Genomic DNA, 27,099 nt, shown 5'->3' with positions numbered 1-27,099 from the left:
TATATTTTTTATTATTTTACACAATGGCAAGATTATAATTTAAAATTGTTCTTGCTTTTTTTTTTTTTTTTTTTTTGAGAGAGAGAGAGAGAGAGAGAGAGAGAGTAATGACAGAGATTGAGTGATAAAGTGAGTGAGTGAGTGAGACAGATTGAGTGAGTAAAAAGCAAGCGGTACAAAAAACATAGGAATTGTATTTTTTTGAGGCCTCCACTTTTGAAGTAGTAACTTATATAAAACATCTATTTTTTTGTAAGCTGATTTATATGAATAAAATAATTGAGTAAAAAAATAACTTTTTTTAACAAGTTTTTTAATTAGTAAAGAGAAATAAACAGTATTTTTTTTTCGTGTCCGCCATGTTCTGTATATTAATAATATTGATTTTAATTGTAATGTAATACAATTAAACAATAAATTTTAAGTACACTAGATTCAATACTCAAAATACTTTATCGTTTTATCCACACTTTAAATTAAATTGACAGTGAAAATAAATTTATAAATAATATTAAACGTTCAAATCAAATTCTATCGTGAAACAATCTGAAAGAGAGTAAAAACTCCCTTCTTTAAGACTCAATGCATTCAATTTGAAGAACAAAAATTTAAGAGTGTTACAGAAAAATGATAACTTTTTCCCCTATTTTACTTGTACAAGACATCAAATGTAGGGATGGATTAATGTGCAGTGCCAAAAATGTTTCACGCTTTTCTGACTAATAAAATGTTTTGATTACTGAAATATAATTTTTGGCGCATTATTTTGTATTTATTTATTTGATAATCTATTCTTAAGACAATATTTTCTGTTTGTTTTTTTTGGGAGTGTGGGGTGAATATTGAGTATATTCACAGATCTGCGCCGCCTAAATTTCGAAGTTTTCATTCTTTTAAATGAAAATTTGGTCATTGTGAGAAATCATAAGTAATATATTAGATGTTTTATTAAAAAAAATCATGGCTAAAAAAATATTCAGGGCAGATCTGAAAGTAAAATGTTGGAACAAGAGGGAGAAAAAAGAGAGCGGCATATTGGATAAGGAAAGAGAAACAAAAAACTAAGAAAGAAAAATAATGTTTCAATGTCTTTAGACAAATAAATCTGGGCAGTCTATCGAGATGTGGCAGTAATAGGAGTACTTGGTTTAAGAGAAACATAGTCTTTTGCCAAGAACGAGAAGTCAGTACTGTAATGGACAACTGTAGGAATTCGGTGAGGAGGTCCAGAAAAAAACGAAGAAAAGAAAACGTGGCCATTTGAAGCAAGAGTATGTAAGGATATTTTTCAAGTCATCGAACTCTAGACTAATAAAATGTTTTGAACAGTTAAGGTGTGATAAAGAGAGAATGCTAATTAGCAAGGTGTAACTAGGATATTAAAGGAGAAATGACTGGAAGAAAAACTCAGCTCTAGATGCATAGAACGAGCTACAGAAGCCTTATTAGAGAGTAGTAGGTCTTCTCAGTAATATTCACGAAGACTAGTGCATGAGAACAAAATAATTGGAAAAGCAAATCTAGTCAAAAAAATGCATTCAAAATTTACATACGATTGTCCTGTAATCCTTTGAATTTTATTCTCCATTTACATTTTCCTTAATCTTTTTTTTTTTTAAAAAAAATGATGCAACTCTTTTGAGAGAGATTTTGTGCAATCTTTAAAGGTGACGTAACTACAATATGTGCAGAAACATTAAATTTAAATGAATATAATCCGATGTAAAAATAATATTAAACAAAAATTAAATAATTATCTGTTTTATATAAAATAAATAAGTTATCACACAGAAATTAATACTAGTGCTTCAAAATAATACTAATCTATTTAAAGGGCAGTTTATTATGATTTTATTTTACAACTTGTGTTTAAAGTGCAACAAATAATTGATACATTTTGCTCCAAATCTTCAGAGTGAGAAAGAAAATACTAAATAAATCACAACCAAAAAAAAAAGCACAATTCAAAGTAACTCAGCAATTTAGAGCAATCACATAAGAAATATTAAACTATGGAAACTAATGGAATTGCAATAAAACGAAATTAGGAAGACTCTGGAATTATATCCATTAATTTTAAAATTTTCGTTACATTCAACACAAAATATGCAACATTTATCCAACTTTAATACTTGGAAGAGACTTAAAGAAAATTAAAAGGATAACGAACATGTACATAATAAAATTAATTATACTGAAACCAAATTTAAAAAAAAAAAAAATTCAAAACCAGTAGAAATAAAAATCGCCAAGTTTAATTCTCACTAACTAAAATAACAATATCCCACATTGGATGAAAGGCGAAACATTCTAGCTAATTACGTCTTAAATTACTGCACTTAACATTTTTATTTTCTCTGCTGAGAAAAAGAGAGAGTCTGCGAGTTTTCACATGTTATAATGTTGGACAAACCAACTAAAACTAAAGCTGGGTTCTATAAATCGCAGTATGCTTCAAACTTAACTAATAGATTTGTGTACCACTACAGGAGTCGAAATGATCAATAATGGGCACAATTCGATTGAAACGGATTTGTCGTTTGTTTATCTCTCTTTCTCGGATGTAGCGTTTAAGATTAACTTCTTATTATTCACCAAAGACATGTTGGTTTTTGACTTTTATTTGGAATATTTTTCAAAGAAACTTCATTTTGTGACAGTTCTAGGGGTAAACGTAAGATAGGCCGTCCTCATATCCATTGCAGTTAATGGATGTATTCACTGAGTTGATAAAATTTTGATTTTACCAATTTTCTTTTTGTTTTAATATAAAAAACATACAGTTTTGTTTAATTTTATTCTAATTAGTTTATATTTTCTGAAAAATCGATTTTAGGAGGTTCATTTACTCGCCTGATTTGGGTACCTAATTTTTTTAATAACGACGCGCAAATAGACTTTTTTTCCTACATGTGTTATGCCGTACGTCTCAGATATCACTCGTTTGTTTTTTGGGCTGTAGGTGTGACAGATTGCCAGTAATCTACCGTATATATTTATAACAAAGACAATAAAAAACATTAAAAAGTCTGTCTCAAGAAATAAATATTTCTTACTTACAAAAAATGAGAAGTGCAGCAAAAGAAAGCCGTGAGTTTCATAAAATTAAAATAGCAACAACCTTTTAGTTTTTCTTTCTACCCCAATTTCCATTTAAGCCGAAGCACCACTTCTAATCCCTCCAATAAAAAAACTTGCGGAAACCTTTAAGACGGATCTATTTCTTATTCAAGACACTATCTCATCCAATGTCTGCTAATATAATATATACATGCACAGCTCTGATTAGGCTTAAGAAGCCTATACAATAATCACTAAATTTACAATTTTAATATCTATAAATTAAGAAAAACCCTTTATTTTAAGACACCATCTATAAAAAATTTAAATTTTATTTAAACCTCTTTCTTATTTTGTTCTTATAATATCATATGCTAAGCATTATTACATTTTCTGCAATATAAAAAAATAAAATCAAATATTTAAGCGTACTTTTTTGTTATATATAATATATTTATAATATTTACATAGAAAAATAATAATCTAATCTAAGAACTAAGTTACTGGTAAGATTGAGAGAGAGAGAGAGAGAGAGTGAGAGAGCGCTAGTTTTTCAAAAATTTTCCATTTTGATTAAAACAAAATTAATTAATAAAAATTTTGTTGATTGTCTGCAATAAAATATAACTATTCAAAACAGACGAAAAGTTAAAATCTCAAAGCTTCACATTAACTACAAACCAATAAAAACTCTCAAATAGTTTTTTTATTAGGCTTCTTCATCAATTCCAAAGTTAGACTGTATCGAAAACAAGCGAGGTTTTATTATTATTTCCTTATAATATATTGTATCATCAAAATTTCGTTATCGTTAAAAAAACAGAATCTTTAAAGTAAATTATTATAAATTAATGAAGGCATTTATTGAATGTTACTCCTGATATAGACCTAAAAATGTTTAATTTATAAATTAATTATAGATTTAAGTAAACAGGCCTTCAGCAATACATAAAATGGAGACTGAGATCTATGTACATGTACAATTTTAATGAGTTAAAATTTATAAAGAGTTGCAAGTTTTTTCGATTTTCCCTCACTCATTCTTTCCATTTTTTAAAAACTATATATTTCATAAGGACCAAAACAAAATTGATGTCAATATGAGGAACTGGGAGTTTTTGAGAGAAAGAGAGTATTACGAAACGAAGATATTTGGTTAATCGGTGGATATAAAATGTTGATCTTTACTTTACATTAAAAGTTGGGCAGTACTTATGAAAAATTATATCGCTACTAACTTTACTATTCCCCCCCAAAAACCTACTTCCTTAAATTCTGTTCAATTTATTTGAAATTTCATGGATTAAATCACTTCCGCGCAAATTATATTATTATAATTAGCTCTTTATATAAAACTAAAAATGGTTAAAATTCAGGCATGTTTTTAGAAACATTTTGTGACGAGTGGATCTTCATTTTATAAGACTTGTAGCCAGGTGGAAATTCATTTTTCTTAAGGGAATCCGAAAACATTCCTTGTAAGAAGGGATCCCAGACAATGGTTCTCCAAAGCAGAAGGACAACGTGTCAGCGCATCATCTTCTCAAAATAAAGATTTGAAAATGATGCAGATTATTTTTTTGACGAAACGCTGTAACTCTTGTTATATTTAATCAATTTATGGTTAAACGGTGGTAACTAGTAACGGATTTTGAGATGAATATAATCGTGCTTATTATAATCGAGGAGTTTATAATTGATAAGTTAAGTACACTAATTTAGATCAGATTTATGCTCTCTTGTTTGAAGTTGTTCTGTCTAAACTGTCTACTATCCAGTTCATCACAAGCTCCCACCTTTCTTAATATCTTGGTTTGAATGTGGGTAACGTGTTCTCCTGACCTCTACTATCTGTGGTAAACAAAATAAAAGTAAAGTTAAAGTAAAGTAATCGCCTATTTTTTCAGGCGGGGCTTAACGTCCAACTACCATTTACTAGGTGTCGTGGACGGAGACGACTAACAAACGTACTTTACTATTTCTCATTTAACCATTAAATTAAATCCAAGGCCTAAAGACCGGGAATCGAACCCACTACCACAATGCATATTAGCTTTGCAGGTCTCGCCTCTTAACCGCTCGGCTACCGTGGCGCCCAAAAATAAAAGTATGTATAGAAAAATTATGCATATTTCCTCGTGCTTGATAGGTTGTTTTTTGATTACAATTAGTTCATCAGGCCTTCTAAAACCGTAATTATAATCGTGATAATTTCATAATAGAAGCTCAATCCTTTCTTTTATTTGTGTTCAAGTAGGTCATCAAAAATTAAATGAAAAAAAATGGAAAGAATGAGATGGGAAAATTAATTTTCAAACAAGTTACACATAAAACTTGCGTTACGCGTTAGAATTAGAATTAGAAAAGGGACGGGACCTATACCCCACGACATCACAAGAGACTTTACATTACGCATTAATTTCTATAAACGAAAAACTGTTAAATAAAATACTTAAAAAGAAGAAAAACAATAACGACAGTGATAAAAATAAAAGTACTGATAAATAAATGTTTGAAGGAATGCCATATTTGTAGGAAGTCTATATGTAGCAAAACTTATCAGTTTTTTTGTTTTGTTTTGTTCTTTAAATTTTCTTTCTTTCCAGAAATTTCTCCTCTCCTCTTAATGAAAACCAATCAATTGGTTGTTAGCTTTACCAAAGGGGATCCAAGTTCAAATTTACAAATCCTGGATTTTTACGCACATTCCAATATTCATGCTTAAACTCCCATGTTTCTTCACCATCTTCTGTGAATGTTTTTCTGTAAAAAAAAAAAAAATTGTTATAAATAAGATCGTAATACGAGAGATAATTTTCGATTTTCTGATTGGGGAGGTTTCAGAGTAGAGATCTCTGTCAGGTGATTCTGTGTACTGCACGTCGGCCCGAAACAAAGGATATTAACTTGGTTAATCCAAGTTTGACATCTCGGTTAGCTAGTTTGCCAGAATAATTAATGCTTTTCAATTCTAGTCTGGGTATACGGATATTGTGGGTAAGGCTGATCGCTGCCTGAACTACCGAATGGTAGTTGAACCGTTTTGTTTCATTGCTTCATGATAAGATGGCTTGCCTTGTAGGAAAGGTCCTGAGAACAGTTGTACGGCAAGCCGAACAGTTGGAATGATGGATAAAAATCGCTGGCCAGAGGAAAGTGTAAAAGATTAGTTTTAGCCACTCGCTTAAAGTTGCGATATTATTTTCAACATGCCCTGGTGGCCTTTCCGATTATGCTAGTCTTGAAAACGAGCCTTTTAACTTGGGGAAACAAAAATATCACAGAGGCAACGATGGCCTATGTAGGATTTAGGAAAAAGAGGGTCCGTTTGTTGAGATCGAGTGAGTTAGTGAGTAAAAGTGAGCTACTTTGTACTCGCTAAGCTCAATATAGCTTGATACATCCACTTCTTTGAGACTTATACTGTATTCTTAAGTCAACAAAACTTACAGTGATGTTTTGTTGGCAGTCATGAATCGGTCCCAGATGAAGCGTCAAGTCCACTACTGTACGACCTCTAAAAATTGGATCGTTTGTAATATTAGGCAGATGTCTTAGAAAACGATTAAACTGATATATTTTGTTATTATGAAAATATCAATAAAAAGCTAGGCTAAGAATAATAAGAAATATAAATATCAAGAAAAGCTAGGCTTATAAGTTTGGTTGAAATGATTATTGATGCCAGCTGTCAAAACTTTTCCTATCACTAGTCGTAGATGATAGCATTCATAGAAGTTACGAATCCATGATAACCGGTGAGAACAATAGATGCCTACAATTATCTTATTTATTCGATGAATATCCCACAAGCTAAACCTCAGAAAAGAAGTTTACCTGAACCATCGTGGCTGATGTGTTATCCCTTGGCTTTCTTTTGATTTTCGCCTTTCTCTTTGACTTTGTTCTAATTGACTTTTAACTCTTTCTGCTTCTTCTAGTTTACCTTCTTCTAATAATCTATATATATAAAAAAAAGGTTCAAATAAATTCAATAAACATATTTTCATAAAAGTCAGATAGTCATGAAAAGTAATGGTAATAACCTCTGATCGGGTCTAAACCTAGTATCTGTACAAGGAAGATAATTAACTGCATCCGGTTCTAATTCGTTCAATTCAATGGCAAAACGTGTAAAGCCATAGTAAAGTTCATAATCCGGCGGCATTGAACCTGCAAAAAAAAGCTATAGTTATATAGTGAGAAGTTAAAAAAAATTCAAGTCCTACCATCAATAACCGTACTTAACGGTTATGAGGATGTTATTTTAAAGGACATAAGAAATTTGCTAGTAAGAGAAGTTCGTTAAAGCAATAAAAAAAAAAGAAAGAGTTTAACACCATGTCCACAAAAATTGTGGAAAGCGCAAAGTTATGAGATAGTTCGTACTCGTCTTCAGCAGGAATTAGATTGGGTAGGACAAGATTTAACATGCAAGAACTGTAAACGCATCCAAAAAAGAAAATGTATTTAACAAAGAACAATAGTGACGCATACGAGGGAAGGGATTAGCTATGAGGTTAGCATACTGGACTCCCACGCGGAGGTCCCGGGTTTGAATCCAGCAGCTGACCCTTAGATTTTCTCTTCCTAGGAGCTTCTTACAGCTCACTGTCCGGTGATGGACAGTGTTGTCTGTAACGAGAGAACACTGTCCGGAGGCCGGCAGTGCACTGGAAAAAGCTCCGGGCGCTAATGACCTCAGCTGTTGATGCGCAAAAAAAAAAAAAAAATAGTGACGCATCATAAGGTTGAAGAGGAACGAGAGCAGTGATAATAATATTACAAAGGGAAGGGATTAGCTATGAGGTTAGCATACTGGACTCCCACGCGGAGGTCCCGGGTTCGAATCCAGCAGCTGACCCTTAGATTTTCTCTTCCTAGGAGCTTCTTACAGCTCACTGTCCGGTGATGGACAGTGTTGTCTGTAACGAGAGAACACTGTCCGGAGGCCGGCAGTGCACTGGAAAAAGCTCCGGGCGCTAAAAAAAAAAAAAAAAAAAAAAAAAAAAAAAAAAAAAAAAAAAAAATATTACAAGTAGAAAGACATCTGAGGAAATGCATTACTCTGAGGAAGATTCGGATGAAATACAACAAAATGTTTCTCTAAGAGAATTTACAGAGAATCAATAAGACAGTCTCATTCAAACGAAGTAAAATCGCAGCCCTTACCAGTGAGGAAAAATCTAAAGAATGGTACAGTAACGGAATCGCGTTGAAGGAGTGTCAAAAAGGCGAAACTACGTCCTAATTTCGTTGAGTGAGTGCCTTATGTTGGCATACGACTCCTAACGTTTGCCTATAATCCTCGCTCGCCGTCGTCTTGCTCTGCGTTCTTAGACGGTGCATAGCATTTTTTTTTTTTTTTATGTGGCCAACACGTAGCTTAAGTGATATAAGATTATATTAGAGGGGTATAAGTGAATGAGAGAAAACGGCAAGTGAAGTGAAATGAATTCAAGTGAAACTCTGAAATATTAGCATGTCTCTCATTCCAATAAATCCCACACGACTGCCTCAAAGAAAAACTTGTCTTAACATGCAGGTCATAGAACCATGCTCTGCCACCCACTATTTCTCTGAAACTATTCCTCGCTTAGGGTCAAACAAGGACTAAATACTGTACTAACCAGGGCGCCAGATACATCTTGCTGAAGGAGCTACTCCAGTATATAGTCCTTCGTTCCATTTTCCAAAGAGATTTCCTACTACTTTATGATCTCTATTGTCCGTGATAGTACCATGGCATTCATACTTTTTAGTAGACCAATAGCTTGCCTATGGAAATAAAGATAAAGTAATATTTCATTGGCCAATTTTAATTTATGGAATTAATCATTATTTTAAAAAGAAATAATAAACTTACTCTCACAAATGTAATTTTACAAGTATACAACTGATTATGTATTGTAAGTTCGCCATACTGGTCAACCCATCTAGTGCCACCAAATAAATTATGTACACATGTTGTAACTTTGTTCCATTTATAAAAATCTTTGCCAGTACTGTCGGGCCTTTCTAACTTTAAATATACAGATCCTACAAATACGATTAAATCAATAGACGTCGACCAAAACAATCGTAACTTGAGACAAATAGGAAGTGTAGAAACATCATAAAAATACCTAAAGGTTGAAATTCCATTGATTTCCCCCAAAATTTCGTTTTTATCCTTGTATCTTGCCAAAATATGAAATTTTTGGAAGAAGCATGACAAACGCTAACGGGTGGATGATGACTAACCTGAAAAAAATATAATTAAACATTTCTTAACTTCTGAAAAGAACCACAATTTAGATTGGTTCAATAGAAATTAAATTGAAATTATACCTGTTCAGAAATGAATCTAAATCCTCTATCTTCTCTGATGGCTTCATAGGTTTCACCTAGAAGTGGATTGAATGGTTTTGAACCGGCTCGTAAATGTGCTGAACCATATGCTGAAACTGCAAACGCTGATACATAGACCATTCTTTCTAGAGGGTCATCAAGCTGGGCAGCTTTATCCAATATTTCTGAATATTCCAATTCTTCGCACATGCGCTGTAAAAAATAATAGTAAAACCTAGAAATTTAATGAGCTCAAGATTCTCAATCTCTGAGTTTGATTCTTAATATGAGCTTTCAGAAATAATTTATTTCAAAAATATTAATTAAGGAACGCTGAAACTCCTTCCAGTCGGGGGGAGGCTAAGACTGACTGAGAAAAATTCGGTGCAAGCTTCAGGAGAGGGCTTACAAACGTGGGCAATGAACAGATGTTGGAGGAAGAAATATTTTTATATTTTTGAAGTGTTTGGAACGGAAGCTGTAAGGCAATAACGTCAGGAGATCCAATAGACATCTTTCGGTTGTAACCCCATGTCCAGCCCCTCTCCGAAGCAGTCAAAAGGAGAAATTTCACGGAAAAATTATCATCCTCTTGAGAGTGACAAAAGAAAGTAAAAAATATTCATTTGAAAAAGTATAGGCTCTGTTATCAGATGGCTTAATGTTCAACCATCACTCTGAGAGCATCAATGAGGAAGGTAACAGTTTATCTATGAAATACGAGTATAAGGAAAGGCTATTTTGATATTGAAGAATTCTTCACAATTCTTCTTAAATAAAATCATGTTTCTTTCAATAATGAAATTAGAATTTAGCAGTTAATTTAAATATTAGGGATAAATAATTGGCAAAAATATGAATAATTCATCGAAAATAAATTTTTTAAAAACAATGGAAAATTAAAATAACGCAGCCGGTAATGAATTGGCTGAAAAAAACAGTGTACAGGAAATAACCTCTATTAATATGAAATTACCATGCACATAATGTTTAAAATATTAATATTCATAATAACATTTTAAAAAAAAAAAATTACCTGCAGCATATTCAATGGCTCATTCAGTGCTACCGGCATTGATACTTGTGACAGATCTTTTCCTATATTTTTTGTTAATAAATTCCACAAAGAAAGACCCTCTGTGGATGGCCTTGGCGCTGGTAATTTACTTCTTCGGCCAGTCAATGTTCCACCGCCTCGTCCTTCGTTTGTCACCACTAAAATAGTGGAGTGTAAAACATTACCATAACATTTCTGTACAATCGCATATATACATTCAATCATAAAAAGGGGTTTGTGTTCTAAAACGAAATGAATCATGAACACTTACCATCATGAATATTATTATATTCAGAATCAGCCATATCCGATTGCTGTGAGGAAACAGTTTCATCTTCAGAAGATGCTTCAGCTTCTGATGAACAATCACTTGGCGCTCGCCCACCACCTGCACTAGTTCCAACGCCAGTACTACAAGCATCTTCAGCGCTTGCATTGGACACATGATTGATTGCTTTAGGTCTAGTGGCTCTTATCACATTCCTAGAACGTCTACCTTCGACATCCTCTTCAAATTCTTCATCATCCACTCCGTGTTGGCCTTCTTCAGCATCATAAAATTCGCTAGCACAAGAACTACGCGACAGCGATGTATGTAGCCCACATGATCGGTTCTGCTGCAGACAAAAACAATAGAAATATGTATAAATATTTATTTTGTGGATCGCAATATTACATACAACCAACACGATTAAAATTACAAATATGTTTTCTTCCTTAATCACTAATAAAAGGGAAGGCAAATTAAAAGTCTGATAGGAATTATCTCCTCGACTTCTGCCTTATTTTTATTACCAGGATAATTATTTCATTTAATAAAATAAATCTTACTGAATTAACTTAATTACGGCATAATACGTGATTACTTATAAAAATTAGTGAAATTTTAACAATAATTGTAAAAGTGCAAATTTAACAAGTTCATATAAAAATATTTCTGATATCTATGAAAGGCAGTGATTTATTTTCAGATAACAACTGATAATTACTGGCTAGCTCTAAAGATATTTAGAATTCTAACAGTACTTTGAAAGCGGTATTGAGGTGGGTGTATAATTAGCTGGTTTTTGTAGCGAATGAAAATAATTTATTGTGTATGTTTAGAATAGAATTAGTACTAGTAATGATGTGCTTTTCTTAAGTATATCGAGAACTGGGCGGAGATTAGTTTTAAGTTTTCCGGTTTTAGGTTTAGGACGGACGAGGATTTTTCTCCGAAATGTAAAAAAGGGCAAATTCGAAATGTTGGTTGATCTTCATTATAGGGCATTTATTTAATCCTTATACGACTGTCGCGTTAGTATTTATTAAAAGGCAGTTAAACATTTGCGGGGCAAGATGGGTGTCAGCTACTTTATAGAATGCAACAATTAAAAATAATAAGGCATTTATTAGGAGATAAAGGAGATAAGATTGATGTCTTGTACATTCCTCACATCAAGTACACAGTACTTAACCATAACATTAAAAATGCATTATATGCAATTAAATTTTTTAAAAGGCTCTTTGCACTTGACAGATCTGATCAGTTAAATGTCTTACGGGCAGAGAGAAGCCAGGTTTTGTTTATTGGTAGTCGCTAATAATAAATTTAGCAATTTTTGCCTGACTAATTTGAAGTTTAAAGTCTAATCCAAAACACGCTACTCAAAATCTTTAAATAATATTGAGTTATAAGTAATGAAGGGAAAATTATATAAAGGGTAAAGGTTCTTAATGATATTGAGGCTTCCTTTAGCCAAAAGCAGAAAATAAAATACCTACTTAAGATTAACAATTACGTAAATAAGAAAAAAGAAATTTAGTGTTTAATAATTATAAAAAAATTTTAAAAATAATTTATTAGAGCAAACTGTTTAACAACATTATTAGTATAATTACAGTTTCTTGTAGATCTGATGTGTCGGCTATTCTATGTACAGTTTGTAATCTAGCTCTTAATTCTTCGTTTTGCTTTATTGCTGCTTGCAAAGCGGATCTTATTTTCTCATCTGAGGAGTCTTTCAATCGTTCACGTTCAGTGTTCATTGTGTACATCACTGATTTCAAAGATGTGTAAACTGCAAAGTGAAAGTTAAGTTTATATGTATGGATTTCTACTTTTAAGTCGTTGAAAAAAAGAAAAGAAATACAGAGGAAAATTTAATTAAAAAAAATACTTTTGTTCAAATAAACTTACTATCTTTGGCTAATATATAGAAATCTGAAGCTAGGCCCTGATCTAAAGATACTCCGTCTACTAAAAACTGATGATCAACTTTCATTGAAGAAGGCCTAACTGGACTGGATGAAGGACAGCTAACTGCCGACTAAAAAGAAATTGTACAACTAAATGGATATAAAATTTTTAATTTAGACGAACATACAAACAATTCTCATTCAAAATGATCTTCTTTTACTGCAATTTATTTGATTTCTGATTCTTACAAATTCACAAAGCGTATCCTTAATAAATGATATTTTTATAAGAAGGCGAGTATTGGAAACCGGGATGATTTTAAACTAAAAAGGACTTATAATAAGAAATGTCAAACTACTTAGTTATTAAAAATATCTGTGAGCTTTTTTAAATAATTATTTCGACTAGCTTTAGAATTATAAATCATTACTGTCAATAACTTCGGAATAACCTCCAGTACTGCAAGATGCAAATACCACAGACTTAATTAAATAGCTCAGGGCAAAAATAGCCTAGCTTCAGCAGGAAACACTAATAATAATGGTCTAGGCTAATGGCGAGTTCGATCTCTACAAATCCAATTCCAACTAGATCTGTTGCTAGTCGCCTTAAACTTCCCTGTACATGTGAATTCTACAGCTTGCTGGAGTGTAATTCCGTAGATGTATCCAGTTTACACTCTACTTTCGATTGAATATCTCACAATATTCTCTACTGAGGGACTTTGCGGCACTCACCGCAACTGAAAGACAATTTTCACTTTCTCTCATAGCAGCTGTTAAATCTACAGAACTTCCTTTAGCTTTTTTCTTTCTTAATCCAAATTTCTTTCTATCTTTCTTCACATTTGGCGATGAACCGTCGATAGCTAGCAGCTGAAATGCAACAAAACAACAAATCAATTAACTTATGAGTGATAGACTTTCAAAATAAAAAGCATTGATCAGTGATATAAAAAGTGACTAACATCAGTTTCTGCGTTATTGCTGGCCGTAATCTGTTCTAAAATTTTGGCTAACTGTCCTAAAGCTTGTTGAGTGTGATTGAGTTCTGTGGCCGCTACTTGTAATGGACCTGAAGCCATAACCCAATCAAGTCTCAAAGATTGTGGAGAGATGGCACACTCTCGGCTGTGATCTAAAACAAAAAAAAACGGCCCCCCCACACAAAAATTATTCATACTGAATTATCAATTCTTTTGAAAAGCAAAGTGAAAAAAAAAAATGTTAACATGAAACCTTATTTGGTTTTAATTTTTTTTTTTTTTCTGAATTTAAAACAAGAACAAGAAAACACCACCTCTAGCTGTCCGACTCTTCTGTGGTGTTTCTTTTAACGGTGTAACCAAACCATCTTTACCGCCAAAAGTAAGCAAATGTTGTCTGTACAATCTGTGCTTCTTCAATTGTTCCGCCCATTCGGCAAATGTTGCATACTGTTTAGCCTACACAAAGCAATTAACACTTCTGTAATAACATGCCTAAAAAAATACAAAACAGAAAATTAAAAAATAAAATACAATACCAACTAATTCACTCCTTTTTTTTTTTTTTGCAAAAATTTAAAAGTCAGAATTTCTAAACAATTTGGTTAAAAATTGGATATGGGAATTTCGGTTAAATATGTTAAAAAAATATATAAATGGCTACGCGTATAAGGTATTTTGCAATGCTACAAAATGTGAAAGATCCTCTCTCTACCAAACTTCATAGCTTCTGTATTCCCGAATATCCGGGGCACCCAGATGAAAAATATCTTAATTTGATTACAAGGCTCGTCAGCATGTCCAAATAGTGTGACATTATCTTTTAGAATATTTCATACCAGAACTTGTTAGCCTTGGTGTCCGAGAAGATGATGAATGGAAGGAATTTAATTACACCTGACTTATTCATCGTCGCAGCATTAATCAATAATATCAACTAGCTCTTCCCGTTAGTTTGGGGGGGGGGGGGCTAATCTACTTACAACTTTGAAAGGCTTGTCCAAGCAGTGTGTAGAAGCTACTTTGTTTGAGGGAAGAAAAACCGGGTCTTTCTCCAGCTCTTTTTATAGCTCCTACTTACCTCAACTGAATATCTGAAGCCAGGACTGTGGCTACATCTTGGAAGTAGATGAGGAAAAGAGTTATACTGAGGAGAAACTCAGAATTAAGAAAGTTAATGGGGATTTTTAACGGTGTTATTCCCAATAAATAATTCTAAAAAAAACAAACAAATTCCTAAGAAACAGAACAAACAACAACCAAATAAAAGAGAAAGTAAAAATCCATTCATTAACATCAATTAATAGAAAGTCTTCAAATTATAGATAAAAAAGTGTAAGAGATTAAAAATGGTACGGATATTTTATTGAAGAAGAAAATTATAAGATTGTGCTTCTATAAGTTACTGAAAAGAGGAAATTTTGCAGCTTGTTGTAGAATAATTAAAAAAAAACAATATGTTTAAAGAGTTGAAAGTTATTAGACCATTAGCTATTAATAGTTAATAATAGAAAAGAAATTAGCACAAGGCAACAAGATTGTTGAAGCGACAAATAGAAACGGAATTGTAGAATAAAAATTTTCATCATTCCAATATGATTGGAATTAAGTAATATTTACCTTCCTTTAGCATTAAAATACTTTATATAAGTACTAATAACAATAGTAAATTTTATAAATAAATACTTGTATAATATATTTACCTTGAAAATTATGCAATCATTTAGTACAGATAAAAGCAAAAACAAATTATACTATTAATAATAATTAAAAAAAATTAAAACACATATCCGTCAAATAAAAAATAATTTGTTTTAAGAGCACATCGCCTTTTTATTATAACCATACTAGACATTTTCTGAACAAGCATTTTATTTTTGTTAATGAAGTTACCTTTAAATGATAGATAAATTCTTCTGCATCTATGTCGATCCTTTTTCTTTTTGATTTTGTAGATATTACTGATAATCCTATATCAACGGAACCATGTATCTTTCCTTTACTCATATCGGATGGACTCTTGCCATATTTTAATATTCCAGTATCAATCAAAAAGTATCTCTAGAATTAAAAAGAGAGAAAAAAAAAACAAACGGAAAATGAAGTAAATCGGTGTGAAAAATGTTGTGTGTTACATGTTGTTTAATTTTGATTATTAATGAAATGTTGCTAAGCAACAGCAGCAATTGCAACTTTCTTTTTAATCATATGATCCCTCTCTCTGTCTTTCTCTACACACTAATTGCTCATTTAATTCAGTGATCTGACTTAGTGGGGGGAATTGAAAACATTAGAGGCGATGAATTACAAGTCGATGTAAGCGAATCTGGACGATACACCATCAAATTGCAAAAAAGGTTAATGATTGGAAATTCACGAAATTATTGAATAAAAATTAACAAACATGCTACGATTTTCTTAGGTGTGTGCCATTTCAATATGCTAATTAATGATCTTCACTTAGTTACTATGGGAACTAGTATTTTATTATTTGAGCTGGTACTACATTTATCTAACTAACCTTATAACAAAAAAAAAAAAAAAATACAAATTATAAACGAAGTCTCTTTTAGAAAAAAGAACCAATACAAATTTAAAACATCTCCTTGCAATGATGTGCTTCTGCACATTTACCACTCTTAACTCTCATATATTTTGATCGGCGACAGAAAATTATCATTTTCAAAATGGGAAATGGGTTAAAAAAAATGCAGGGGAACCAGAAGTGACTTCGCCCTGCGAGGCGTACACGCGAGTGATCCCAATGTAAAGAGACGGGATTTGCCCACTTCCAGCGATAGAATCAACCAAGATTACAATTGATCCATGGAATAGGATTAATCTCTCACAGTCGCTGGCATAAAATCCGCCATTTAAACTTTATATATAATCCTGGCGCTGCCAGAGTTCTTCTAATTTTTCAAAAAAAATTTATAAACCGCTACAGCTGATTTCTTTAAACCCAGTTCACATTAACTACTCATTCTAACAAACAAAAAAATTGCAATTATTATACTAAATTCATACTAAACCAACTCACGATACCTTATGCCATCCTTTTAATGGCCATTTTCTTTTCTTGTGTAGATACCCGGTGAAAACCTCTGGTTTCACCTCGTATCTTTGTCCATCACGTAGGCCCTCCAAGATTTCCCATTCTGAACTGCGACGGGACAGTCTTACGTTATCTTTAAAAAAAGAAATAAATGAATGAATAATAACAGAATAAAAAATAATATAATAATTTAGTGTGGAATGTCAATTTAAATTTGGTTCCCTTTTGACCGAAAGATCTACCTATTCCTGAGAACCCTTAAATAGGGTCCTTCAAACTCTTAAATAAGAACTCCAAAAACTATTATTATTTCCAACAAATAAGTAATGGATTTAAGAAGCATTGGTATGATAGCTAATTGTATTTGCACTAGAAAAAAGATGAAATGTAATAATTCCATTCGCTCACAGTCGCTGGCATAAAATCCGCCATTTAAACTTTATATATATAATAACTTTATATATATATAACGTTTTTTTTTTTATATATATTATAATCAATCAGATACTGTGTGCTCTCCACAAACGTGTAATGTTCTCTGAAGATGGATGAAAATCCAAAAACCGTGTCACGTGTAAACAAATTTTTTTAAATATTTATTAATGCAACCTTCCCTTAAGCTGAGTTACGTTTTTGTAGATAATTCGGATTATCTTATCGAAAGGCTATATTTTAATATTCCGGTATCAATTACAAAATATCTCTCAAATAAAAAAAATTAAAAGAAAAAACAAATCGCGTAAATAATACTTGTTACACAATAACTAGTAGTGAAAACTGTTTCTGCTTATCACTTTGTTTTCAAATAATTTTCCAAGATTTCTAGACAGAATGCGAACAGCCGAAGCTGGTTGATGGCACAAAAAATATGAGACTAGTTTCTTCTGAATCAAATAAAATTTTGAATTTCTCTTTTGCCATCAGCGCGAATCAACACGAAACTGTTTTTTTTTTTTTTTGCATTATACACAATGTCAACGATAATTCTGCACTTTCACGGATAATTACTTACAATATTCAAACATAGACAAGCAAAGGAGCCACAATAGAGCTTTTAGTAAGCATGCAGTGATTTAGCTTTGAAAGCACTTGCCTTTCCTCGTCTGTAATAAATAAAAATTAACAGCTATAAATGATAAATATATATTTTAATTTGATTAAAATCTAAGCAAACTACTTTTACTTTGTTATTTTCTTGTAAAGAGCTTTTATTATTTGTATTTGTATTTTCCCTTAGTCTAAATTTAACTAGAAATATGGACATTGCACAAACAATCGTTCAATAAAATAAAATTGATAACATAAACGTGACAATGCAGTAATAACAATTACTACTATAAAAAAAATATATCATTTTTACGTTAACCTTACAATACATTAATACTCTGTCTCTCTTTGAAGTGAATTTAAATATTTCTTTATTGTTAACAATAAGTATTATTGTAAGACGATTTCATAGTTATTTAGAATTTGCAATAAATTTAATTTCTACCATTAATTGTCCCATAAATTATAATAAATGAATAAGCTAAATTGAAATTGATTAAGAAAGTAAATGGAATTAGAAAAAAATAAACATGAATAAATTGGTAGATATTAGGAATAATGTTTTCAAAAAATGGAATTAATAATCTAATGAAAAAAGCGGAAAATGTTGTACCGTAAAGCGTTTAAGATTCTCGCGACTGATCCCAACGTAAAGAGACGGGATTTGCCCACTTCCAGCGATAGAATAAACCAAGATTACAATTGATCCATGGAATAGGATTAATCTCTCACAGTCGCCGGCATAAAATCCGCCATTTAAACTTTATATATAATCCTGGCGCTGCCAGAGTTCTTCTAATTTTTCTATAAACTGCTACAGCTGATTTCTTTAAACCCAGTTCACATTATTACAGTTCATTCAAAACGCTATAATTTTTCTTCGGAACGACTGAATTAAAAAAGGTATTTTAAGTCAGTTATTGGTGAGCTTGCTTCTGCAATTCAAGGGTGTGCTCTCCCAAGTACTTAGTAATAATTACATTAGCAAGAATTTAGAATATTACTAAAATTAATAGTTCATTTGACCGGAATAAATGAATATAATAAACGCTGTTTGTTTAGGATTCATGCAACAAATACTTCTTTTCTGAAATGCACTGATTCGTTTTTTAATTGGAAGAATTGTCTCTAAACTGGGTACAATGTCAACATCAAGAAGAGTTCTAAAGATATCACGCTTCTGTAAAAAAATGTTTTTAAAAGTGAAAATACAGAAGCCCATTAAAACTTATCAAAATGCGTAGTTTGCAAAAAAATAGTCCGATACTAAACCATACTTTCACTTTATTTTACTCTACTACTAATCTAGTGGCGAACGTTTTCGATTATGAGCTTTTAACGGCAACATTCTTTTTGAGGTACCTTGAGTCCCAAAAAAGGAGTTTTTACAAATAAGTATGAGTCAATGAATCCGTCAAAAACAAACAAAAGATTTCTCAAAAACGGCATCAATGATTTTCTTTAATCCCCAAGTAACAAACATAACATCGTGGCCAATATATAGAACTATAACTTTTATTTGACAATTTTTTCAATTAAAAAAAAACACAAAAAAAATCGATTGAGAGGACTTCTGGGAGAGGCGTTGATTGATGTTTTTAATCATCAGATCCGACATTATCAGAGTGTTTATTTGCCATCTTTATTGATGCTCTTCATTTTTGGCAAGACTAAGTGGCCTTCAAAGAGCTTACAGAAATGTTTTATACCAAAAATTAAGTAAGTTATAGTTGAGACTGAAGGAAATTTAATAACATTTACTCAAAACAAAAATGTACTGAGGCTAGTTATCAAACAGATAAAAATTAAGGCAAAAAATAATTTAAAAAGACTGTTAACTTGTACTGATGAGACAATTGACGAGGAATTGTTTCTTAACTTTCCTGATGTTATTGACTACAACTCACCTAATTTCTGTTGGCAAAACGTTTTAGGAAGTTTCTGATGAAGGGCAGCAGTATTAAGAAAGAACATCAATAAAGATTTACCTCTGGCAACTGCAAAGTGCTTAAAAAGTACCTTCTCCCATAAAATGGGCAATGTTTATTTAAAGTTATCAAATTCTCCTGATAAGTGTTATCTTTACATAGAATTGTAGATATCAACTACATTTACTTTAATTAATTAATTTGCCTCCAATTAATTGTTTCACCCAAAAAAAGGAATAAAAAAAAAAATAATTGGCTAACATTTTTTTAACATCGTGTGAGATGTTCAACTGTGTAAATAATTCTTCAGAATGTAGTATATTTAGAGAATAGCATTCCAGGAGGGGGTAAAAAAAAAAATCGGCAGGGGGATGTGACGAAATGCATTTATTGATGCACTAAGATTGAAATTGGGCCAACTAGGGTATGGGAAGAATTTCCGAGAAGTGAATACAGTTATAAGATTTATCTATTTTCTTACTATTTCTTGAAAGTTTTGTCTATTATTAAATTCTTCTAAGAAACAAGAAACACTAGCTGTATAATTAAATAAATGGATAACTCACTTTCTGCTCCAATCCTTTGGACTTCAGTATTTGAATCTTGGGATAAACTGTTACTTTCGCCGCTAGCATCCTATTTACGAAATAGGAAACAAATATTAATCTATCAAGACATTGCAATTTTTACACTACAAGAGCTACAGTTCTATTAATATACAAGGCATAAGAGCTTTGATTTAAATTTTGTTTCTAATTATATTTGAATACTAAAGATAAGACCAGATGAAAACACTGTAAAAAATAATTAAAGGTTTAACATTTTTTTTTATTGAAACATGCGTTAATTTTAATTCTGTAAGAGGTTCCAAAATAACCTCCTTACAGAATAAATGGTACAGGTTAAATAATATTTGCAATCTCTTACCGAATCATCATTCCTTTTAAAATTCTGTGGACTTTTTCTTTTCTCCTCATCAGCAAGACTTCTAGCTGTAGAACTCATCTTCTTGATGATACTCAATAGTACGGTAGCCAACTTTGATGTTTTTCCAGCACTTTTCTTACTGGTAGGAAATTTTAATAGGATTAATTTCGCCGTGACTTTATTTTTCTCTGTTTTATTTCTCTCATTTACTGTGAACGCGAGTAAACACTTTATAGTAGACTAGGTTAAAATTTTCGTACATTACGCGAAAGTGTTTTTTCTTTTTCTTTTAAAAACACAAAATGTGGGATGGAGGGAATTAAAATAAGTAGTGAAAATATTGCTAAACTGGCAAAGTCATGTTATGAATTTAACGCTAGTATATCCAACCTACAACCTACAATAAGGTAGGTGAGGTACTAAAGATTTCGATATCTTAACTGCAGCAATTGATCAACTCATCGGAAAGATCCGAGTCTGCCCGAATGGAAAAAAATATATTTCTTTGCAATCGCGGGGGGGCCCTCATTAACAATAGGAATTAAAATTTGATTACAGTTCCGTTGAAGTACCTATTTATAAATGAACATCCGGCTATTGTTTAATCTACCTAAAATATTTATTACTGACTTTAATTTGTTCGCATAATGTGGTCATATTAAAAGAAACTAACAATTTTGGTTTAGTTATTTAGGATCACCCAGTAAACAAATTAAATTAAAAGACAATTTTCCTAAAAATCATTATTTCTGGTTAAAAAAGTCTCTTACTTAATGTAAGGGGAAGATTTGTAATCGAACAGATTTTCAGTTTAATTTGAGTTGAAAGCCCAATTAGATAGAGGTCCTCCTAAGTGCTATTTGAGGGTTATTTATGGCTTCATTAACTGAGTTATATTAACAGAAAATAAACATTCTACATAAATTAGGTAGTTGAAGAAAATCGATTAACTAAAGTGACGACACTTTACTCATCAGATTTTCTGTTTTTGCATTTTTTTAAAAATGTTTTTAAAGGATTTCTATAAACTTGCATATAAATGCTACTCTAGACTTTTATTTGAGACATTTTTACAGTACACGTCAGTACATTTAAGTGGTGGTATTTGTGTGGGAGACTATTTCTGTGTATAATGCGGTTTCTAATTTCTACGTGATTTTGATAGATCAGTCTACCGAAATTGTTTTGGGAGAAGTTAATTAAAATGTATGTTCAGCTGAGGTTAATTTTGGACAATTTGAAATGTGTTCACCCCCTACGAATGCATTGAATTAATTACAAATTTTGCTAGATAATAACTTGATGTCATTATTATTTTCACTTTTATGTTCTTCTGCTTGAAAGGATTCTTCCTCCATTTAGAACATTGATCTAAATCTAAATTTTAGCGTCCATTAGATTCTAATTCTACTGGTTCTTCTCTAGGAGTCAGGGCCCATTCTTACAGCACATTCTTGTCCTCTTGTTTCCCAGCTTTCGGACCCCAGTTTCACTTCATTTGATGGAGTTGTCGTAATTATCTCTTTCTACTCCTCCTTTAATAGTAATCTCCTTGAGAGCATCCTCCACCAAATGACCAACACTAATCCTACAGGATAAAGCCTATTCTTTATTCGTCACTATTATTTTAGATGGTAGAAATTGGTAAGAAATTTTACTAGTGAGAAGAAGTATTTGTATTCATGATGAAGTTGAGGTTTTTCCTGAAATATCATTTTTGACGATCCTTGAGTATGAAAAAAATGGTTTTTACATAGTGTTGTGCGTTCATATTTCCATCATAACTCAAAGACGAATTTTATTTGTTCTTCAATTTCCAGCCATGGAAGTAGGCTACAGTGTGAATTATGTAATTATTTTGTGTATCGTTTGCTTTTTCAAGCGCACAGGATTATTATGGCAATCTGTGCAAAGAAAAAGAATCAATCAGGTGTCCAAATAACTGGTGAAAATTCTTTAAAATTATTCGGATGCAGTTAAAAAATTAGGTGATTTAAGTACGTAAAACTCAATATGTTTGTTTAAAAAAACTAGAATACTCTTAACAATTTCAGAGCTAATATTGTTGCGTGAATAGTCATGTCTACAGGTCGTTTTGCCCACTACGTTTAGTCATCATTATTTTTAAAATTCTAATAATTTAATTTCTTTACTACTTCAAAGTTAAAATCGATTTACTGCTCGCTAATTTAAAGTAATTGATAATAATTACAATCAACTTGGATGTGAGAAATGTTCTGATTTCAAGGTTCCAATATTAATTTATTTAATACTTCTTTCATTCTTTTAAATTTCATTGAAATGAAATAAAAAATAAAATCAAATAATTCCAAGTGAATGATATTGCTGCAGTTAAATGGCTAGGACTGCAGGATTCAAGGCCGCCAATCTCTAATTACTAAAAGTCCCAGATATTGCGGCACGAAGGCCTGCCAGGTGTATAATTGTCTTAATAATAGGTTTTTTTGTATTTCTTTCTTCTTTTTTTTTTACATAATTTAAATTTTTTTGTCTCAAAAATATTTTTTTTGCTTCTTAAATCTTTTATTTGTTCATATTTTAATTTTTTTTATTCCTTGTAAGCGGAATTTTAGTGATATATTTTCCACATAAGTTTTTACCACATGTACACATTTTAGAGTGCCGGTATTTTATAAGTTGCGTCTATTTGACAAGACCTGATGTTCAAAATATGCCATCGAAATTTTTTAAGCCCTACTCTTAGAAATGTAGGTTTACTCAGAATATTATGCTGCATAAATTGATTTTTGGATGGTCAGTGAAGTAAGGCAATTTTCCGGAGCACTTTAATGAGTGCTCGTCACTGATATCAGAATATAATTAATAGACAATAATCGTATTTGGATAGAGTGTAATGTAAACTACGGAGCTTTGCACACTTTAAAATATTATCAAAGTAGCCAAGCAATTTCTCGTATTCCAAACGGTAATTTCATTAAATGATTCCTTGAGAAGGAAACAACCTTAAGGGATCCCAGTCATTCTGAAAATCCTAGGACTAATCGAGAAGGGGTAATCAAAGGACTTTTTCAAGAGTTTAAAGACTCAAGAAGGATTAACCTAGAGAAGCGGGGTAATTAAGGCAGAGTAATATCTGCCTGATACTCTCTTTTAAATCTGTACAATTAGTATTTCGCTCTGATGTTATAGATAGATATCTCCATCCTTCCGATGAGAGTACACAAATTAAACTAAACTGATCTAACGCTGATCAAGTCTAATCCCTGAATATTATTCAATTTACCTAATCAAGAGTAGAGTACACATTAAAAGTAGGAAAAATTTGCTTAGCAGAATCGGGTGCTCTCGGAAACAATTAAACCGACCGAAATGCAAGTATAACAGGCCTCTAAAGTGAACTTCTTCCGGGCATTGTCCATAATAACCTTCCAATCAAATGTAAATATAATTTTTTTTTCATTATAATCCATTAATGAATTAATACCCATTTTAGTTAATATTTGACAATGTGGTTAATTTTGTAGTTTTTCTTTTGTATTTAATACTTACTCTGGTTTATTACATTATTACATACATGAAGAACTTAAATTCTGTTTAGACTTCCAAAAGCTCACTGAAAAACATACTTTTCTTATACTTTATTTAAGATCTGAAGAATAATGAATCGGGTTTTTAGTTTGATCTAGAATTAACCATCATTAAAATAAAGAATGCACGAAATTCTTGCCAACATTTTGAAAATATTTTATTAAATCTTGAAAATGGTTAAATTTTACAACCTAATCCGAAAATTCTGTTGTCCAAAATTTGGGTGATAAGAGTTATTTAGATGTTTATTTAGTTTCTTTACTCTCTAACTTGTTAGAATAATATTCTGTGTAGTATATCCGGTATAGGTAATCTCTCATCTGGAGAGATTTGTAGCTTAGGGAACTTGTAAGATTTTGAAGGTAGACATGGAGGTTACTTTTGGGATGGAGTGCTTAGGGTTTGCATGAAACCCTGGGGATTAGGGGTGGGGAGATAAGAACCACTTTAGGCTCTTAGAGACGCCGATCATGCCTCTCTCATTATAGTACTAATAACACGGCTGTTTCTCTTGGATTACCTCTTCTTGGAGCCTCTCTTAGAGCTCACTAACCGCTTAAGAACACTGTGGCCTGAAACGAGAGAAATCTTCGGCCATTTAATTAACAAATAATAATACCTAACCAACCCACTATATAAATAAAAGTACATGAGTTTTGTAAATTTAAATATTTAATTAAAATTTGCATACTAGGTAAATTGCGTTTGAGCGAAATAAAGTTGGTAACAATGTTTGTTTTTTTAAATTTTAGTAATTGGAAAAAGATTTTATTTCTCACGTATTAAGTACAAAATTCCATAAACGTTAGGAATGAAAAATAATTTTTCATTTTTTGTTTAAATATCTCAACAGATCACATTATTCACAATTAAAATAACAATTTAATAATAATCACAAACTAAAAATAAGTTAGAAAACAGATTATATGATGCCATTAAAAAAAATTAGTTTAGATGAAAAGGAAATAATAAAATATATATATATATATATACTTATTCAGTGATTAGGAAATGTGAAAATAGGATTTCTAGGCCACTTAAATCTTCTCTTGTTGAATGTCGAAGCATCCATTGTTCGTAAACGTAACGACTATTTATTTATTTATTTATTTATTTGTATTCGGGAAGGGGGTTCAAATAATTTTGTTTAAAAAATAATATAGTATTAAAATCGACGTCTATCATTTCGATAGGCATCGTTTTTCATTTGTTCATCAAAACTCGGCCCAGTGAACACTAGATGGCCATATTTCTCAGTGCCTCTATGATGTTCTCTATGTCCGGAATTTGTATGACCTGGAACATGAAATAAATAAAAATGTATAAATTAAAGAAATATCTAATGAAAATCTAAGTAATAATGATAGAGGAGTACCATCAGAGAGAGAGAACAAGGAGAAGCCTATATCGGAATGGAAGGCCCCAATATGAGGCTGAGGCACTCAGGAATCGGTCACCCAGCCGTTTGACTGTCGAAAAACATAATTTGCGACTATCGTAGCCTCTAAATTGAATGCCATTAAATTAAAAATCAGCACGAATATTTCCTTTTTCAAATAGAAACTGCTCTCTACCGCTGATTCTCGAAGACTTTGCTGTGAATGTCCAAAATAAAACTATAAGAAGAAATAAAAGCAATAACTGGAGAAGAAGTTCCATGTCCAACATGAACCAAGTAGTGGAAGAGTGCGAAGTTGAAACCATTGTGTAATGTTGACTCAGAAGTATCTCAAGATTATTTTTAGCCATTTTAGTTGACTTTTTGATCAGTTGATAAACTGATAATTCTGTCATTTGGAACAAAGATCGCAATATAGATTATTCATCACTTTTTTTTTTTTTAAATAATACTTAATTTATGTAAACATATACCATGAGTCATAAGCACACATTACGTTACGGTGAGTTCTCTTAATTAACATATCGATGTGAATTGCTCTCATGGACTGTTATTTAGTTTTACTTACTCATAGTTATAAGAATTATCCAGATAAGATAAATACTCGTATTATTATTGAAACAATAATTAAAACTTATCCAAAATATAAAGTAGAATGTATAGAATGTCAATTTATTTATTTATTTATTTTTAATGAAGTCAACATCTAAGGTTATTGGCGCCCGGAGCTTTTTTCAGTGCACTGCCGGCCTCCGGATAGTGTTCTCTCGTTACAGACAACACTGTCCATCACCGGACTATGTATTTATTATTGGCCTTTTTTTTTTTTTTTTTATCAATTATGTACTTTATTGAATTTTCAATTGCACGTACAATTTTTCTTGCAATAAAATACTGAATATAATCGATTCTGTGATACACAGAAAGAATTACTACCCCACTTGTTCTTTATTTGTTAATTTTTCTGATCCAGCGCCAAGTGGCCAGCGTAGTCTCAGACGACTATCGTAATTAGAAGAGTTAGTGAGTGAAGCTGGTTGATGAGAGGGTAGCTGGAAGTTCTTTGTACCGTGTGATGAGCCAAAATGTAGTTGAAGAGGACATTTCCATTAGGATACGTAGGACAGACAGAACTGTAGGTTATGTGGCTAACTGTGTTTGACTGGAATGCTTTTCTGAATAACACAGCAACAGTAAGTCAAAACGGGTTTCAGTACTGCGTCATTCTTAAGTACTTCGTCTGGTGTGATAGTCCTCAGATTTGTGCAACCTTGTTGGCGGATTAGTTGTTGTCTTTTACAGTCTAGTAAATATATTCCTTTTTTTGAAACGTCTATGTAAAATGTTCAAGGTTTCGGAGCTGTCTAGGTGCAAGGAACTACAGTGATTTATGTACGTTCGCTGGAGGGCGATAGCAATCTTAAAGTGAAGATTTGTTCTGCCATTTTTTGGGCGTTCATTTTTTTATTGTCTAACTTCTAGAGATTTTAAGTATTTCTTTAAAAAGCGAGTTTATTGATGGTTATGTTTCGAATCCACAAACTTTTCTTGTTTTTTTTTTT

At 31.7% G+C, this 27,099-nt stretch overlaps 3 protein-coding genes across 6 annotated transcripts in view; 1 reads left to right on the top strand and 2 right to left on the bottom strand.

The window, feature by feature from the left end:
- Positions 1–27,099, top strand: part of peb (zinc finger protein pebbled) — a 166,281-nt gene that overhangs the window by 5,433 nt on the left and 133,749 nt on the right. The window lies entirely within an intron of this gene.
- Positions 81–20,992, bottom strand: LOC141455720 (oxysterol-binding protein-related protein 6-like). 4 transcript variants are annotated; one of them, XM_074131008.1, is made up of 19 exons: positions 20,569–20,991; positions 20,208–20,277; positions 17,679–17,769; positions 16,657–16,799; positions 15,505–15,672; positions 13,926–14,070; positions 13,594–13,763; positions 13,364–13,501; positions 12,627–12,756; positions 12,329–12,507; positions 10,719–11,064; positions 10,427–10,605; positions 9,391–9,603; positions 9,186–9,303; positions 8,927–9,099; positions 8,691–8,838; positions 7,107–7,233; positions 6,898–7,020; positions 81–5,823 (listed from the first exon to the last, which is right to left on the bottom strand). In XM_074131008.1, the coding sequence occupies exons 3-19, from the start codon at positions 17,689–17,691 to the stop codon at positions 5,715–5,717; spliced, it is 2,622 nt and encodes an 873-aa protein (XP_073987109.1). In that variant the 5' UTR covers positions 17,692–17,769; positions 20,208–20,277; positions 20,569–20,991; the 3' UTR covers positions 81–5,714. The 4 variants fall into 4 exon arrangements, with proteins under 4 accessions (XP_073987109.1, XP_073987106.1, XP_073987105.1 ...); XM_074131005.1 differs by lacking the exon at positions 17,679–17,769 and having other exon boundaries at positions 10,719–11,061; positions 20,569–20,992; XM_074131004.1 differs by lacking the exon at positions 17,679–17,769.
- Positions 25,191–27,099, bottom strand: part of blo (bloated) — a 35,652-nt gene continuing 33,743 nt past the window's right edge. Inside the window, exon 8 of the mRNA XM_074131016.1 lies at positions 25,191–25,434. Coding sequence (XP_073987117.1) covers positions 25,304–25,434 — 131 coding nt within the window. The 3' untranslated portion in view covers positions 25,191–25,303. The remainder of the gene's footprint in view (positions 25,435–27,099) is intronic.

The sequence above is a fragment of the Rhodnius prolixus genome, unplaced genomic scaffold (genome assembly GCF_049639745.1).
Source record: "Rhodnius prolixus isolate KJV_2025 unplaced genomic scaffold, Rpr scaffold_4, whole genome shotgun sequence".
NCBI classification, from domain to species: domain Eukaryota; kingdom Metazoa; phylum Arthropoda; class Insecta; order Hemiptera; family Reduviidae; genus Rhodnius; species Rhodnius prolixus.
Note: the sequence above shows the minus strand (reverse complement) of the source record. Positions and strands in the feature narration are given on the sequence as shown.